Source organism: Neltuma alba, unplaced genomic scaffold, assembly GCF_004799145.2.
Source record: "Neltuma alba isolate B1F8T4 unplaced genomic scaffold, ASM479914v2 tig00013343_pilon, whole genome shotgun sequence".
In the NCBI taxonomy this organism is placed as follows: domain Eukaryota; kingdom Viridiplantae; phylum Streptophyta; class Magnoliopsida; order Fabales; family Fabaceae; genus Neltuma; species Neltuma alba.
In genome coordinates, this window is record NW_021637613.1 from 98,016 (window position 1) to 111,722 (window position 13,707).

At 38.0% G+C, this 13,707-nt stretch overlaps 3 protein-coding genes across 3 annotated transcripts; 1 reads left to right on the forward strand and 2 right to left on the reverse strand.

Annotated features, from left to right (window-relative positions):
• Positions 1 to 5,101: 5,101 nt before the first annotated feature.
• LOC114736561 (protein COFACTOR ASSEMBLY OF COMPLEX C SUBUNIT B CCB1, chloroplastic) lies at positions 5,102 to 6,618 on the forward strand. Its single transcript, XM_028924415.1, has 4 exons — positions 5,102 to 5,461; positions 5,557 to 5,678; positions 5,962 to 6,114; positions 6,234 to 6,618. The coding sequence occupies exons 1-4, from the start codon at positions 5,120 to 5,122 to the stop codon at positions 6,418 to 6,420; spliced, it is 804 nt and encodes a 267-aa protein (XP_028780248.1). The 5' UTR covers positions 5,102 to 5,119; the 3' UTR covers positions 6,421 to 6,618.
• A 135-nt stretch (positions 6,619 to 6,753) lies between these two features.
• On the reverse strand, positions 6,754 to 8,927 carry LOC114736560 (cytochrome b-c1 complex subunit Rieske-4, mitochondrial). Its single transcript, XM_028924414.1, has 2 exons — positions 8,626 to 8,927; positions 6,754 to 7,692 (listed from the first exon to the last, which is right to left on the reverse strand). Exons 1-2 carry the CDS (start codon positions 8,813 to 8,815, stop codon positions 7,049 to 7,051), a joined length of 834 nt encoding a protein of 277 aa, XP_028780247.1. The 5' UTR covers positions 8,816 to 8,927; the 3' UTR covers positions 6,754 to 7,048.
• Positions 8,928 to 11,829: 2,902 nt separating this feature from the next.
• On the reverse strand, positions 11,830 to 13,293 carry LOC114736547 (ethylene-responsive transcription factor ERF113-like). Its single transcript, XM_028924399.1, has 2 exons — positions 12,873 to 13,293; positions 11,830 to 12,446 (listed from the first exon to the last, which is right to left on the reverse strand). Exons 1-2 carry the CDS (start codon positions 13,066 to 13,068, stop codon positions 11,830 to 11,832), a joined length of 813 nt encoding a protein of 270 aa, XP_028780232.1. The 5' UTR covers positions 13,069 to 13,293.
• Between the last annotated feature and the right edge of the window lie 414 nt (positions 13,294 to 13,707).

Sequence of the window (13,707 nt, forward strand, 5' to 3'; positions counted from 1 at the left end):
TTTTCTTAATCTCCTCAAATTAGTTAACTAGCTCTTATAATTAGGACCGGAGGGAGTATAAGACTTATTTCATATACTTATAATTTTTTTTTCAAATTTCTATTAATATCCTTCAACAATAAATAAGTACAGGAGGAAATTAAGAAATGTACATAAGTTGTATTAGAAAAAATATCATATTAACTAATTTAACCAATATCATTAATCTATTTGAATTAGTAAATTAGATCTTATCTTAAATAGCAGATGAGTATTATGATTGACGCCCTCTTAAAATTCATTTCTTTCTCTTCAAGCTTGGTGAACATATACATGTCCATACATATATGAATGCGTGACTACTAACGTCCCTTTTTAACCCAAAGAATGCTTTTATTGAGGAAGCTTTCAAAACTCAAGATGATTTTGTAGAGATGCAGGTGTTTTTTGGTTTTTTTTTTTTGGCAAAATCAAGTGGGGGCCATTATTACTCCCTCCCCTTTTTTTAACAAGAAAAAATTATCATTTTTATTTTATCTCTATTTATGAAATGTCTCAAGTTTTGTTGGCTTTTTTTTTTTTATCTTGCCCCTATTAATTACTTATTTTAACCTTAATATATTTATATCTCACTTCCTAAAGCATATTCATTCATCTTTTTATTGTCTCTTATACTCTTTGGAGTATTTTTGAGAAAAAAATATAACTTTTATATATTAATCATCTTTCATTAATTTTAATTCATTTTTTTATTCCCCTGATCTGGTCAAATCCTTTTTTTTTTTTTGCCAGCAGATTTGATCAAATATTTCTGATGAAAACAGATGGAGGAGGTATCGTGTAATTTACTGCCGGCCAAAAAAAAAATCATCGTGCAGTAATTTTTATAGACATGAGCTAGTCCGAGTGGCGGCGGAGAAGGCTAATAAAATGTTAGTTTATTCTTCTTCTTTTTTGGTGAAGAAATGTTAGTTTACTCTGTTGAGGAGGAAAAGCCATCCAACAAACACATAAATATGGCTTTTATTGGTGTGAAGAAAATGATGCAAAAAGAAATATAGAATTTGATTTACCCATTTGGGAACTTATTTAGAGAGTGACAGCAAGATTCATGTTAAACATAGTTGAGTTCCCTCCAGGAAGTTGGCATAATTGAGCTAGGAATAATTTATTTATTTTTGGTGGATTACAGACATGAATGGTGGTTAATCCCCCCCCGGGGCCAAAAAAAAAAAAAAGCGGGTCAATGTTCGGCGGTTAAAAGCTAGTCGATCCTGTATCTGGTGAGAAATGGATCAATATGTCCAAGCTAATTGGTGCATATATACACACACATATATATAAAAGAAATGCCACGCCTGCTACGGATAAAGGCCACCCATGGAGTGAATTTGTGATTCTGGCTCCCTATGTTGTGTATCAAGGATGTTATATTACTCATCCAATTCTTAATATATGATCTAATCAGAGAGTTTATATTGATAATGTATATAAGACTTATTTCATATATTTATCATTTTTTTAAATTAATCCTGTTGATATTTATTCAACAATGATCAAGTAAAAAAATGAGGGAGGGAGTTGAGAAAAATCATTAGGGTGTTTGTTATTTGCATGGAAAAACTCGCCCTTTTAATTCAAAAAGAGGTTACGACTAAACGTTGGCGACCTATTCGGCTTGGTAAGAAAGGACCTCCTATATCCCATCTCTTTTTCGCTGACGATTTGTTATTGTTTGCAGAAGCTAGCATGGAGCAAGTGCTCATTTTGAAAAGCTGTCTAGATATATTTTGCAAAATGTCAGGACAAAAGATCAACACTTCCAAGACCAAGGTCTTCTTTTCTCGCAATATCAACCACACTCAAGTTAATCAGATGAGTGAGGCCTTAGGCTTTGCAAGCACTGCAAACTTGGGCAAATATCTTGGAGTACCTCTTCATCATGAGAAAGTGAACCCAGGCACTTATAATTATGTGATTGATAAAGTACGAGATAGATTGAACAACTGGAACGCTTCTTGTATTTCGCTTGCTGGACGGGATACTCTGGTCAAATCTGTTATTTCAGCCATGCCGAATTATTCGATGCAAACAGCGAACATCCCAGTTACTACTTGTGATGCTATTGAGAGGAAGGCCCGAGAATTTTTGTGGGGCTCCACTGAGGAGAAAAGGAAGTTGCACTCTATTTCTTGGGAAACAGTCTGTCACGAAAAAAGACTTGGAGGACTTGGGATGAGGCATATCAAGCAACAAAATAGAGCTTTTATGATGAAACTCGGATGGGGTCTCGTGAATGATCGCAGTTCGCTCTGGGTTAAAGTTATAAGGGGAAAGTATGGGTGTGGCAACGACCTTCAACCAAGAGTCAATTTGAAAAAACCAGGTTCTAATACTTGGAACGGCATAAAACAGAACTGGAGCAAAGTAGAGGAAGGCATTCAGCAGGTTCTAGATCGACACGGCAAGATTCAAGCTAGGTGGAAGTGGGAGAAAAGTGGTAAATTCACAGTCCGTTCTGCTTATCAATCTCTTAATACCATCCTGTCGAATGCCACTGGCAGATGGAGGGATATTTGGAAACTTAAAATTTCCCAAAGATGCAAAACTTTTGCATGGATAATGTTACATGGAAGACTTACAACCAACGCCTGAAAGCAGAAAATGAACCTTCACCCTACAGGCTTCTGTGATAGATGCAACTCGGACGTGGAAGATGGCTTACATGCCCTTGGAGATTGTCACGACATCAAACAAATGTGGAAATCCATAATTAAGCCCTCCTCCCAGAATCATTTCTTCTCAGCACAGTCTAAGGAGTGGTTTGAGTTGAATATGAAACATAATGCATGTATTTCCCAAGGAGCGTCGAAGGAGTTATTTATCATTATATGTTGGCTAATTTGGTGTGACAGAAATAATAGAGTCCACAATAATTCTGGTCAGGAGTCATCCAGCCTCGTGGCTCGAGCCATAGCGATTCTGGGTAGCATGACAAGAGCCAGTGCCAAAGTTAGAGGAGCGCATCTTAGTAACTCCTCTAAATCTACTATTCTGGACAGTATTGCCATCTCTGGTTATGAAGCGTATGTCGAAGTGGATGGAGCTTTCTCTCTGATGAACCGAAGTGCTGCCTGTGGAGGAGTCCTTAAAGATAGCAAGGGGAAGATCATTGAAGGCTTTCAATTTAAATTACCAATGGGTGACGCTCTTTCTGCAGAGATATGGGGCTGCCTTTTAGGCCTCAAGAGAGCTTGGGACTGTGGCTTCAGAAATATCAGGCTAAGCAGTGATTCTCAAGAAGCCTTAATGCTCTTTCAGACCGAACCTTCGGACCTCCACGAAGACCTGAGGCTGATCTTAGAAGTCAGAGACATATTGCAAAGGGACTGGAAGGTGGTGACTCTGTTTCTTCCACGAGAGGAGAATCATTTGGCAGATAAAATGGCGAAGCATGCTTTAGCTAACAGTGTGGGTTTGCAAATTATGAGTCCGGAAGCCGTCAAGCGTCTCGTTCAAGAAGACACAGGGGATTAGAGTGTTTTGTTTTATTTCGGTATCTGTTTTGGTTAGTATTTTCCAGTATATCAAAAAAAAATCATTAGGGTGTTTTAAAAAAAACTATTATATTAACTAATTTAACTAATATTATTAATCTACTCAAGTTAGTTAATTAAGTCTTATACTACCTTCGATCCTAATTATAAGAGCTAGTTGATTAATTTAAAAAGATTAAGAAAAAAGTTAAGTTAGTTATTTCTAATAAATATGTGTTGTCTTTCATAAAATATCATTACTAATTAAATATATTAGCTAGAAATACTATTACTAAAATGACTACTTTGAAAAAAAAAGTATAAATATAAGAGACAAAGTGGATTGGAGTCTTATATTTAGAACCAAAATAAAAGTCAAACAATGTCTTATATTAAGGATCAGAGGTAGTATTAATGTTCTTTTTTGCCAAGGAAGATACTATAACTATGCTATAATTATTGTGTATTTTTCTGAAAAAAATCAGTATTTATGTGTAAGATAAAAATTCTGACAAGACATGAAATTTACAAATTATAAATGAGATGGCTTGTTACCTGTTTTTTTTTTTTTTTTATCTTTTTTCAAGATCTCAAATACCGTGTATTTAATTCACAACAAAACGAAGTTACGACGTGGGAGTATGATCATCTCTCAAATCGTCTGGACCCGGCGATATGTTGGCTTTTGGCATTTATCCCGGATCTAGTGAAGCCAGATTCACATAGGTCACAACTTCTATTCAGTTTTTAAGAAAACAAAAATATGCTAGTATAACATTTAAATACTCCTCCGGTTCTTAATATAAGACTCATTTAACTAATTTGATTACATTAAGAAATTTAGATAAGTTAGTTAATTATAAGAAATGTGACACGTTTTTCCTAAAAGACTATAATCATCTTTCTTAATACCCCATCTCCCTCTTCTACTTGATTATGGTTGAGGAAGTATCTATAAGGATAATTTAGAAGAAAATAATAAATATGAGAAATGAGTCTTATATTTAGAATCAAAACTAACTCAACAATTAAGTCCTATATTAAGGATCGGAGGAGCACGTGCTCTTTTCATTTTAGAAATAAGAAGTCGAAGGGAGTGGGGAGATTCTTTTTCCTACTTTCCCTCTTATTCATATTATAGGAGGCAAAAAATTAATATAACGCGTATATAAAAAATATTAATATAATGTTGAAATTTAGTATGATTAGCGCGGCGGTCAAACAAATAAAAGGGTATTATGAAATAGGCTGTTCTAATTAAATAAAAAGATGTGCATCCTTATTCACTTTAATTGTTCACACAGATCCCATTTCTGTTTATGAACATCTCATAAAATATTTCTAATAAATTTAGAAAATGATAAATCTGAAAACAAAAGAATTGAAACGGTAATAAAGTAAATTTTCAACGAATCTACATTACGTTGAGGGGTGATGGATTATTTGACTAATTTGAGACTTATCCAATTCACGCGGTTGAACCTGAAGCAGCGATGAATCCTGACCGTCAAATGTAGCAGTAATGCACTGTGCACCAGAAGTGCAAAGCTCAGGGTCGAAAAACCACCCTATCCCTTCGGTGTTCGCGGCTGGGAGAACAATCCATGGCAGCTAAGATGCTGTTATCACCGCCCGTAACGTTTGCCACCAAATTCGACGCCGGAGGCTTCACCCGCCACCACCAGGTTCAGCCATCCGTAGGATGCGAGCGACACCTACCGAGGTCAAAGAAGCTTCAACTCCATGCCTCACTTCACGACCCCGTCTCTTCATCTTCCGCTATCTTGGACTTCATCGCCCACCAAAACCAGCAAAACCCTTATTCTCTCGTTCTACTTACAGATAGCGCCGGTTATTCATTGGCCAGTTACTACACTTCTCTTGGTCTCTTTGTCATCTCTGTTCCGGGCCTTTGGTCCCTTATCAAGCGTTCTGTCAAGTCCAAAGTAATTCGAGCTGTGTAATATTTTCCTTCTTGATTGCTGCTATTTCCTATGTTCATTCGACAATTTTGAATTGATTCGGATGGCTTTGATGATAGATTGTGAAGAAGACCTTTATTGGCGAAGGCGAGAAGAAGGCGCCAAATCAGGCTGCTGGGGAGATCTTATCATTCTTCACGCGTAATAATTTTGCGGTGATTGATAGGGGAGAAACTGTCACGTAAGTCATCATGGCTTCCTTCTCTTCTTGCATACTCTAATTTTCTCAGTCCCTCTCTTTACCTGCCTTTACTCGAAGAAACTTATCTCCTCTTTGCAACCCAGTTGAGGCAGGAAAAACCCGGGAATTTAACATTGAATTAAAATAATCGACGAGTATTTTTGTTTATGAAAGGTTTCAGACTTGCATCATATGAGCGTTTCTTTCTTTCTTTTGTATTTTCGCTTATTTTATTTTTGGAGCTGGATAACTGAGATCCGATATTGTGTTTTCGTCTATGAAGGTTTGAAGGAATGATGGTTCCTAGCAGGGGCCAAGCAGCGCTATTGAGTTTCTGCACCTGCATCAGCTTGGCAAGCGTGGCCCTAGTTCTTACCATAACCTTCCCAGATATTGGCAACAATTGGTTCTGGGTTACCATCTTAAGTCCACTAGCGTAAGTGAATGCCATGACAATGTAAAGTAGTGGTGTTAAGTTTGCTTTTCCGTTTGAAAGGATGTTCCGCAATGGGTGCTAATATGTGCAATGCTGACACTTCCTGAAATTTGAAACAGGGGCGTATATTACTGGACCCGAGCATCCAGAAAGGAGGAGATTAAGGTTAAAATGATAGTTGCAGATGATGGAACCTTATCAGAGATTATTGTTCAAGGCGATGATCAACAAGTCGAGCAAATGAGAAAGGAGCTCCAATTGAGCGAAAAAGGCATGGTTTATGTCAAAGGCATCTTTGAAAGATGACTTGCTTTTGGCCCTTGGCTGATTGGCTGACTTAGTATGTTGGACACTGTTGTGATTCCCAGTGTTTTAACCCAGCATGCTCACAATTTTGAGATGCCAATTATCTCTAGACACCGGTTTAATTAATTGACATTTTTATGATCCTGGTTCTCTACATATTAGTAATTTAAAGAATAAACATGTCACCAAACTCTGGGCTTCTTGCCTGCTTAAAGTCGCATATACTCAAAATACCCGGAAAATGGGATGCGTGAATACAAACAGTTGTTGTAACTTGTAAGTTTCATACATCATACCAATAAATGTTTTTCTTTACAAAAAAAAACGCAGCTCTTACGGAAAAAAATTATGTGATAGGCAATTTCCAAAATAGAATACATCATGCCACAGGCCGTAGTCCTCCAGACTTTCAGTTTTAAGCATTTATACGCTAGCAAAAGCCAGGCGATTATTCAAATTGGTCTCGCCAGACAGTAAAAGTTTTCTCTGAGTTACATTAACACATCTAAACAAACCCAAATATGGGACTCGATGAGAGATGTCCAAGGCAAATTTTGAAGATAACGAATAAATGACAAAAAGTTGTGCCTGAATAACCTTATCCCCACAAAAAGCGGCGCCAAGAGCTTCAACCAATCATCAATTTGTTCTCATCCAAGAAGGTATAAGTTGGTACCTCCAGATTGTAAGGCGCTGGCCCCTTCCTAATTCTGCCAGAAACATCATAATGTGAACCATGGCAAGGGCAGAACCATCCACCAAAGTCGCCAGCATTTGGCAGGGGAATGCAACCCAAATGCGTGCAAACGCCAATCACAATAAGCCACTCTGGGTTCTTCACTCTCTCTGCATCCTGCTGAGGGTCACGAAGAGATCCAACATCAACACTGTTTGCCAGCTTAATATCATCCTCTGTTCGACGACGGATGAACACAGGCTTTCCACGCCACTTAACAGTCACTGTAGAGCCAGGCTCAATGCTAGACAGATCAACCTCCAGGGAGGCCATAGCAAGAACATCCTTACTAGCTGACATGCTGAGCACGAACTTGAGAATAAGAAGACGGATTAGAGAAGCATACACAAACCTACCACCAGTTAGGACAAAGTAGGCAAATGCCCTCTTGCTCGGGTCCCCTGGAGGAAATCGTTCATGGTTGTGTTCATCATAAACAATCTTAGAAGTAGGATTCTTAATAGCTGCGACAGTAGGAGGAATCTCTGAAATAATGCTACTTTCCTTTGGATGGACAAGCGTGTCAGTAGAAAAACCTGGAGGAAACCAATTTCAAACAATTAGCATGGAAAAAATAGGCCTCACTGAACAGATGAACTGATCAACTAATGGCTTAATATAAAGTGTTTAATCAGGTGTACGGAGGAGATGCAAATTCTAATATTTGCCCTGGCACACAATGTTCAGAGTTTCAGCCAAAAACTGTTTTCGGAGCCCCTGAAAAAAGATGTTTATCCTTCAAAATAAGTATCCTTCAAGCTGGAGACACTGGTGCTAACATTTGACCCGTAGAGGTTCATAACCAGTGTTTGGGGGGGGGGGGACTGAAACTTCCAAACGGGCAAGATAAGTTACTCCAATCAGAACTAATAAAAATGGTAAAAACACCAGCAATATTTCGCCATTAGTTTCGCCGCGTAAAGCAATAACTAACTATGGCTCTCCCAAACATGCAGTTTATACCCAATCTTCAAGAGAGGGATGATAGTAAAAGCCAAACCAAACCTTCAAAATGAAACTATTTCACAAGTAAACTGAAACAACACTAAAAAATGTGAGAATCCAGCGAAGGAACTCGAGGAAAAGAGAGAGGACAGACCAACTAACAAAGCACGCTACAAATTTTGAACGACGTATAGATTCAAATCAATACTCGGATCCAGAAGGAGTCCATGATTGCAATGAATCATTCACTCATGTCAATTTGTAATTACTTCAGTTTCGAGCATAAGTTCCAGTATCTAGATGTCATCTTTTACTACAAACAGGAACCAGGCGTCAAATTCATCATGCAAACGCTCCATCCAAGCCAAATAAAAAGGAAATCGCAACGGCCAATGGGAAAATGAAAAGTTACATGCATAGATTTAAAGACTCAGATGAATCGAGATTCACCGATTCAATCAAATAATTTGTGTCCAGTGATTGTAAAAGAACCGCAAAATAAAGAAAGGGGAGGAAACCCTAACCTCTGAAGGGAACAAGGAAGTCGGGCCTGAGAGAAAAATGACCAGCATCGGGAGAGGATCTGTTGCGATCGGAGGAGGAAGAACCGCCGGATTTAATAGAGTTTCGAGAGAAGAAAGCCGACATAGCCTGGTCGGCTCTCCATGGAGATGAAGAGATGGAGGAAAGCCTCCTCGACGCGAGCCTCAACATCTTCCTCTTTGTCTTTCTTCGGCCTTTGTTCCGCTGCCAAATCCCTAGCTACTGCGCCTCAGGAAAACTTGGAATTGAGAAGATACTCGTATAATAGAAATTGGCACCGCTTCTGTAATGCGTGGTTTTAATGATTTTACTATAATTTATAATTTATAATGACGCTAGAGTCTCCACTTCTTAAGAGTAGTCGGCCAAAAAAAAAAATCTCAAGAATTTATAAACGACTAAAAATAAAACTGAAAAATTAAATTTTAAATTATGTAAGAAATAATCGCATATAAATATTTATCAAGGTGATATGAATTTTATATTTTAGAGTAAGTAGATATTTAATTTGTCAATGTTTTTGCAATGTTAATAATATTTCCTTTTAAGAAAAAGATTCTTTATGGAGGTCATATATGAAAATTAGTAATAAAAATAATTTATTATATTAAATATTGATTTTTAAAATCTTGAATAGTTTTAATCGTTATCTTATTAATTAATAAGACAATAATTAAAAGTATTTCTTATTAAAAAAGTGCCATGGTCTTTCTTATTCACTTAGTATGGACGAGTTGCGCGTCTTCTTTTTTCGAAAATTAGAATATCAGTTGCTTTTAAACAAAAAGTTAAAATTCTTATAAAAAGATAAAATTACGTTCGAAACTTCAAAATTAAATAGAGAATTTAGAATATTCATTTTTAATGGTTCATCCATCTTCTGGCATGCGCGAGATCCGGATGCTCTAGAATCTGGAGTTCTGGACGCAGTGGTATTGTGTGTCTTCTGTTGACAAGTCAATCAAAGCTGCAAGCCCATTTCATTTGGGCCTGTTCCCCTCCCATTATCCCAACTTTCCCTCCCTCCATTGGGTAGATGGAAATAGAGGGGAAGGGAGAATTACAGTTTACAAGGAGGGTCGTCCAAACTTTCACGGTTCTCCAATTCGGCGATGCCTCCGAATAGTCAACACTCAAAAGCATAGTTTTCGCCCAAAAAAAAAAAAATCAAAAGCATTGTTGGGGTATGTCATCCTGATGCCACCAGGGGATCCAGTCCACACTTCTACATATCCTCAAGATCGGACGCCCAATACACGCTGGACGACGCCGACTTATTCTCGTGATAAATCCTATTAAAATACAAGCATGAGATCGAAGGGGACAAGACGTCGATAACTTGATATACATATATAGTTAACTTGTCCTCATCGGCTCAATTCTAATAACCTTAAAGGAAAATTGGCATACTCCTCTCGTCTTTAATACAAGACTAATTTAATTAATTTGATTAGATTAAAAAAGTTAGGTAAGTTAGTTAATCATAAGAAATATGACATATTTTTTTTCCTAAAACACCATAATTATCTTCCTTAATATCCTCTTTCCCTCTTCTATTTGATTATGGTTGAGAGAGATTCATATGGATAATTTTAAAAAAATTGATAAATATGATAAATGTCTTATATTTAGAACCAAAATTAACTTAATAATTAAGTCCTATATTAAGAATTAAATGAGTACAATTTTTTTCCTGCTCGCATTCTATGAATGAAAGTTTGGGGAGATGAGATCAACTCTCCTCTTACCTTATGTTTAATACAGGAGAATTGAAGAGAAGGGGGAGGAGAGAAACTTTTACTAAACTTGTTTTGAAAAATTAAAGAAGTAGATTTATAAAATTTCGATAAAAAAAACATTTAAAAAATTGAACCCTGCTTCTTCAATTTTATAAACAATTGAAACCCATTAAAATTTTTCATTTCCTCCTCCTCCATCCATTCCCTAGCGCCGAATGGACGTGATCGATCTAGAACGTGCCACCTGTACATTTTGACTCATGTTTTGTTAGGTTGACGACGGTGCCATGGGCCAAAATATCAATAGGTAGTTGCAGTTCCTAGAGCGCAAATCATGTTATTAAAAAGGACGTCGGCGTTCTCCAATTGCCGAAGCAGCTTGCGGTGTAAGAACCCGGCGAATACTCCAAGAGGACAAAAGGGCATAATAGACGCAAACATTGACTCCACGTACGAATCTGAATTCTCAATTTCTCTGAAGTCATACCCAGACAAATTAACTGCTTGCCGCTGGCTTAGTTGATCAGAATCTCTAATGAAACTTCCAACCCCACAAAAATCTTTCGACGTAACTGTCAGTTATGACTTACTTTGATGTGATTATTTCTTCTTCTCCAGAACAACAACCTATGTTTTGCACATGATCGTCATTTTTTTCCTTTGACAGTGTCGGTCATATTTTTAATGTTCTTAACGCAATTATTCACCCATTAAACTCCGACCCGAAAAACTAAGACGCGCATTTACTCTTCTTTCACATTTATCATGGAGTTGGTTTGGTTTGCTATGCGCGAGTATCGCACTGGTTTCGCTGCATAGAATGCTTACCATGTGAATAGTTTTACTCGACCGTTCAAGTATATACATTATGAACTTATCAATACCATGATCTATAAGCATATATAATTACATATTATTAATTAGGTTTCAACACATATCTCGAGTATCTCGGATAAAGCACGCGTCTTGTTTCTCTCACTCATAACCAATCTCATTGAAAAAAAGACACTAATGAAACTAACAGTAACTATTACATGCTTGAATTATGCTAGTTTGCTTGGAAACTAGATGGTGGAGGCAAGAAAATTGCTCTAAACCTCGTATATAACCACTTATGTAAGTTTCTATACCTTCATTAAGCACACAGATGATGAGATTATATTTTCGCCACGAAGCCGCATACAACTCGCAAAGAATCAAAATCTATAATGGTGCTAAATATCAATGATTAAACAAAGACAACTGCGTCCTTGAATTAACAGAATAGAACATATATGTTTATACCAAAGAAAAAGGAATGTATCCTTCGTATAAATGTTTCAGAATTAGTTAGAGGTGCTAGTCAAACTGAAAAATCTGCAGGCTAGCTATATGAACGGACATAATTACCCGCTCCTCCACTGCATGCACCGGCTGTTCAGGTGTGAGTATGGAAGCTTCGTAAAACTATCTCCTCGTGTTTCCTTCATCAAGGAAACAAGAACCGGGAGAAGAAGAACCTCCATAATAATCTCCTTCCTGTGCTACTCTCTGCGTATCTTGAACCTGGCGTTGATCAGACCCAGACGACATAGAAGCAGACGAAGTAGAAGACATGCCTGATGATGACGAGAATAACGTAGAAGAATCAAAAAGAAACGGATCATTCTGATAACTATGAAGTCCCGAAGCAGCTCTTTGGAGGTCGGCATCACCACCACGAAGTAGCTGCGCGTACTGCCATAGATTTGGGAACCCTTCATTGTCCGTCGATGGCGCCGGAGGCCAAGACACAGTTTGCGCCGCCTCCTGTATCGGCGGAGCAGGAGCAGCACGAAGCTGGGTTTGTGCTGAAGGGATGGCTGAAGAAGTAGCTAAAGAAACACGTTCGGGGAAATTAAGTTTAGCTTTGCTTCCTTTGAACCTTAATGCTGCAGCATCATAAGCTGCGGCTGCATCCTCGGCCGTCTCGAAGGTGCCAAGCCACACTCTAGCCGCTTTTTTAGGGTCTCGGATTTCGGCTGCCCACTTCCCCCATGGTCTCTGCCTCACTCCTCTATAGTTCCTTTTTCTTACATTGTTACCTTTCAAAGCGTCCAAGTTCAACATTTTTTTAGAAAATATATTGCACTACTGGCTGTTTAAGGGGAAAGAAATAGTTTTCAAACTACATATATGAAGACAATACGATCCACCAATGGTAAGTGCACACTGCAAATATATACCGTACCGAACCACTTGTCGGTATGATCAACATCATTATCGGATAGACACAAGCCTAAAAACAAATAGTGGATCGAGATCAATATCATGTTTTGGAGCAGTTGAAATTGAAGTAACCCTAGTTGCACTCGGGTTAATAATTGATGGAAATATCTTTGTAAAGTATTGTATTGGAAAATTAGCATGGGCTCAGGTGTTTATACAGACCTATCATCCTGTGATGCATAAGAATTATTGGCAATATTCTTGAAAATTAAGAAAAGGGGCACGGGACCTTAATTAATTACCTTGATTTTGATGTGGAGGCTGGGATCGATCCAGCTTCTGGATCAACCCAAACCCAGAAGAGGTGCTTACTTGACCATGTGAGATTGGGACGGAGAAGGTTTTAGTATCACTGGTGCTGATAAGATGCGAAAAGGTAGAAGGTGAGGTTTCTTCCTTTTGGGTCTGATCGGACGGTGATGGGTGAGGCCGAGACATGATGAAATCTTCTCTTTTGGCCTCTGATGCATCATGATCAGAAGGTAGAGGTCTCTTCCCATGCCTTCGATCCACCTTGTTCAGCTCTCTTTGACCACTTTCAGTATTATAATAACCTCCTCTCCGATTATAAGCTCACTGGCGTTGCTTCTCCCAGCTGATGAAAGCAGAAAGGGAGGGAGCTATGCTAGCTAGAGAGATCTGAGATTTGTAATCGAAAAGAATGATCGAGAATAGTGGATGAGAGCAAAGATCAGAAGAAAAGGATACGTTGTTCACTCGTCATATCTTAAGTAAGAAAGAGAAGATGAAATTAAAGAGACGCATAAGAACAAGATAACATGGGGCTTGCTTGTAGGGTTTTCATTGCTGCACGTTAAAGTGAGAGGCGTTCTTTGTCTGGCTCTTCGAGATTTGGAGGTGCCAAAAAACAATTTTTGATTAAAGATAAAATTGAAAATAATATTATTTATTTTTCAAAAATGTTTTTCCTTTTCGGGGAAGTAAATTTTAAAAAAGTAGGTTGGCATGTTTAGGTTTTACACGTGGCTGCGAATTGTGCAAGGTGGTAGGCTTCGTCGGCATCAGTGCATCACAATCACACCCCTCGCCGAGGAGATTGCCTTGTGCCCTTGTCCA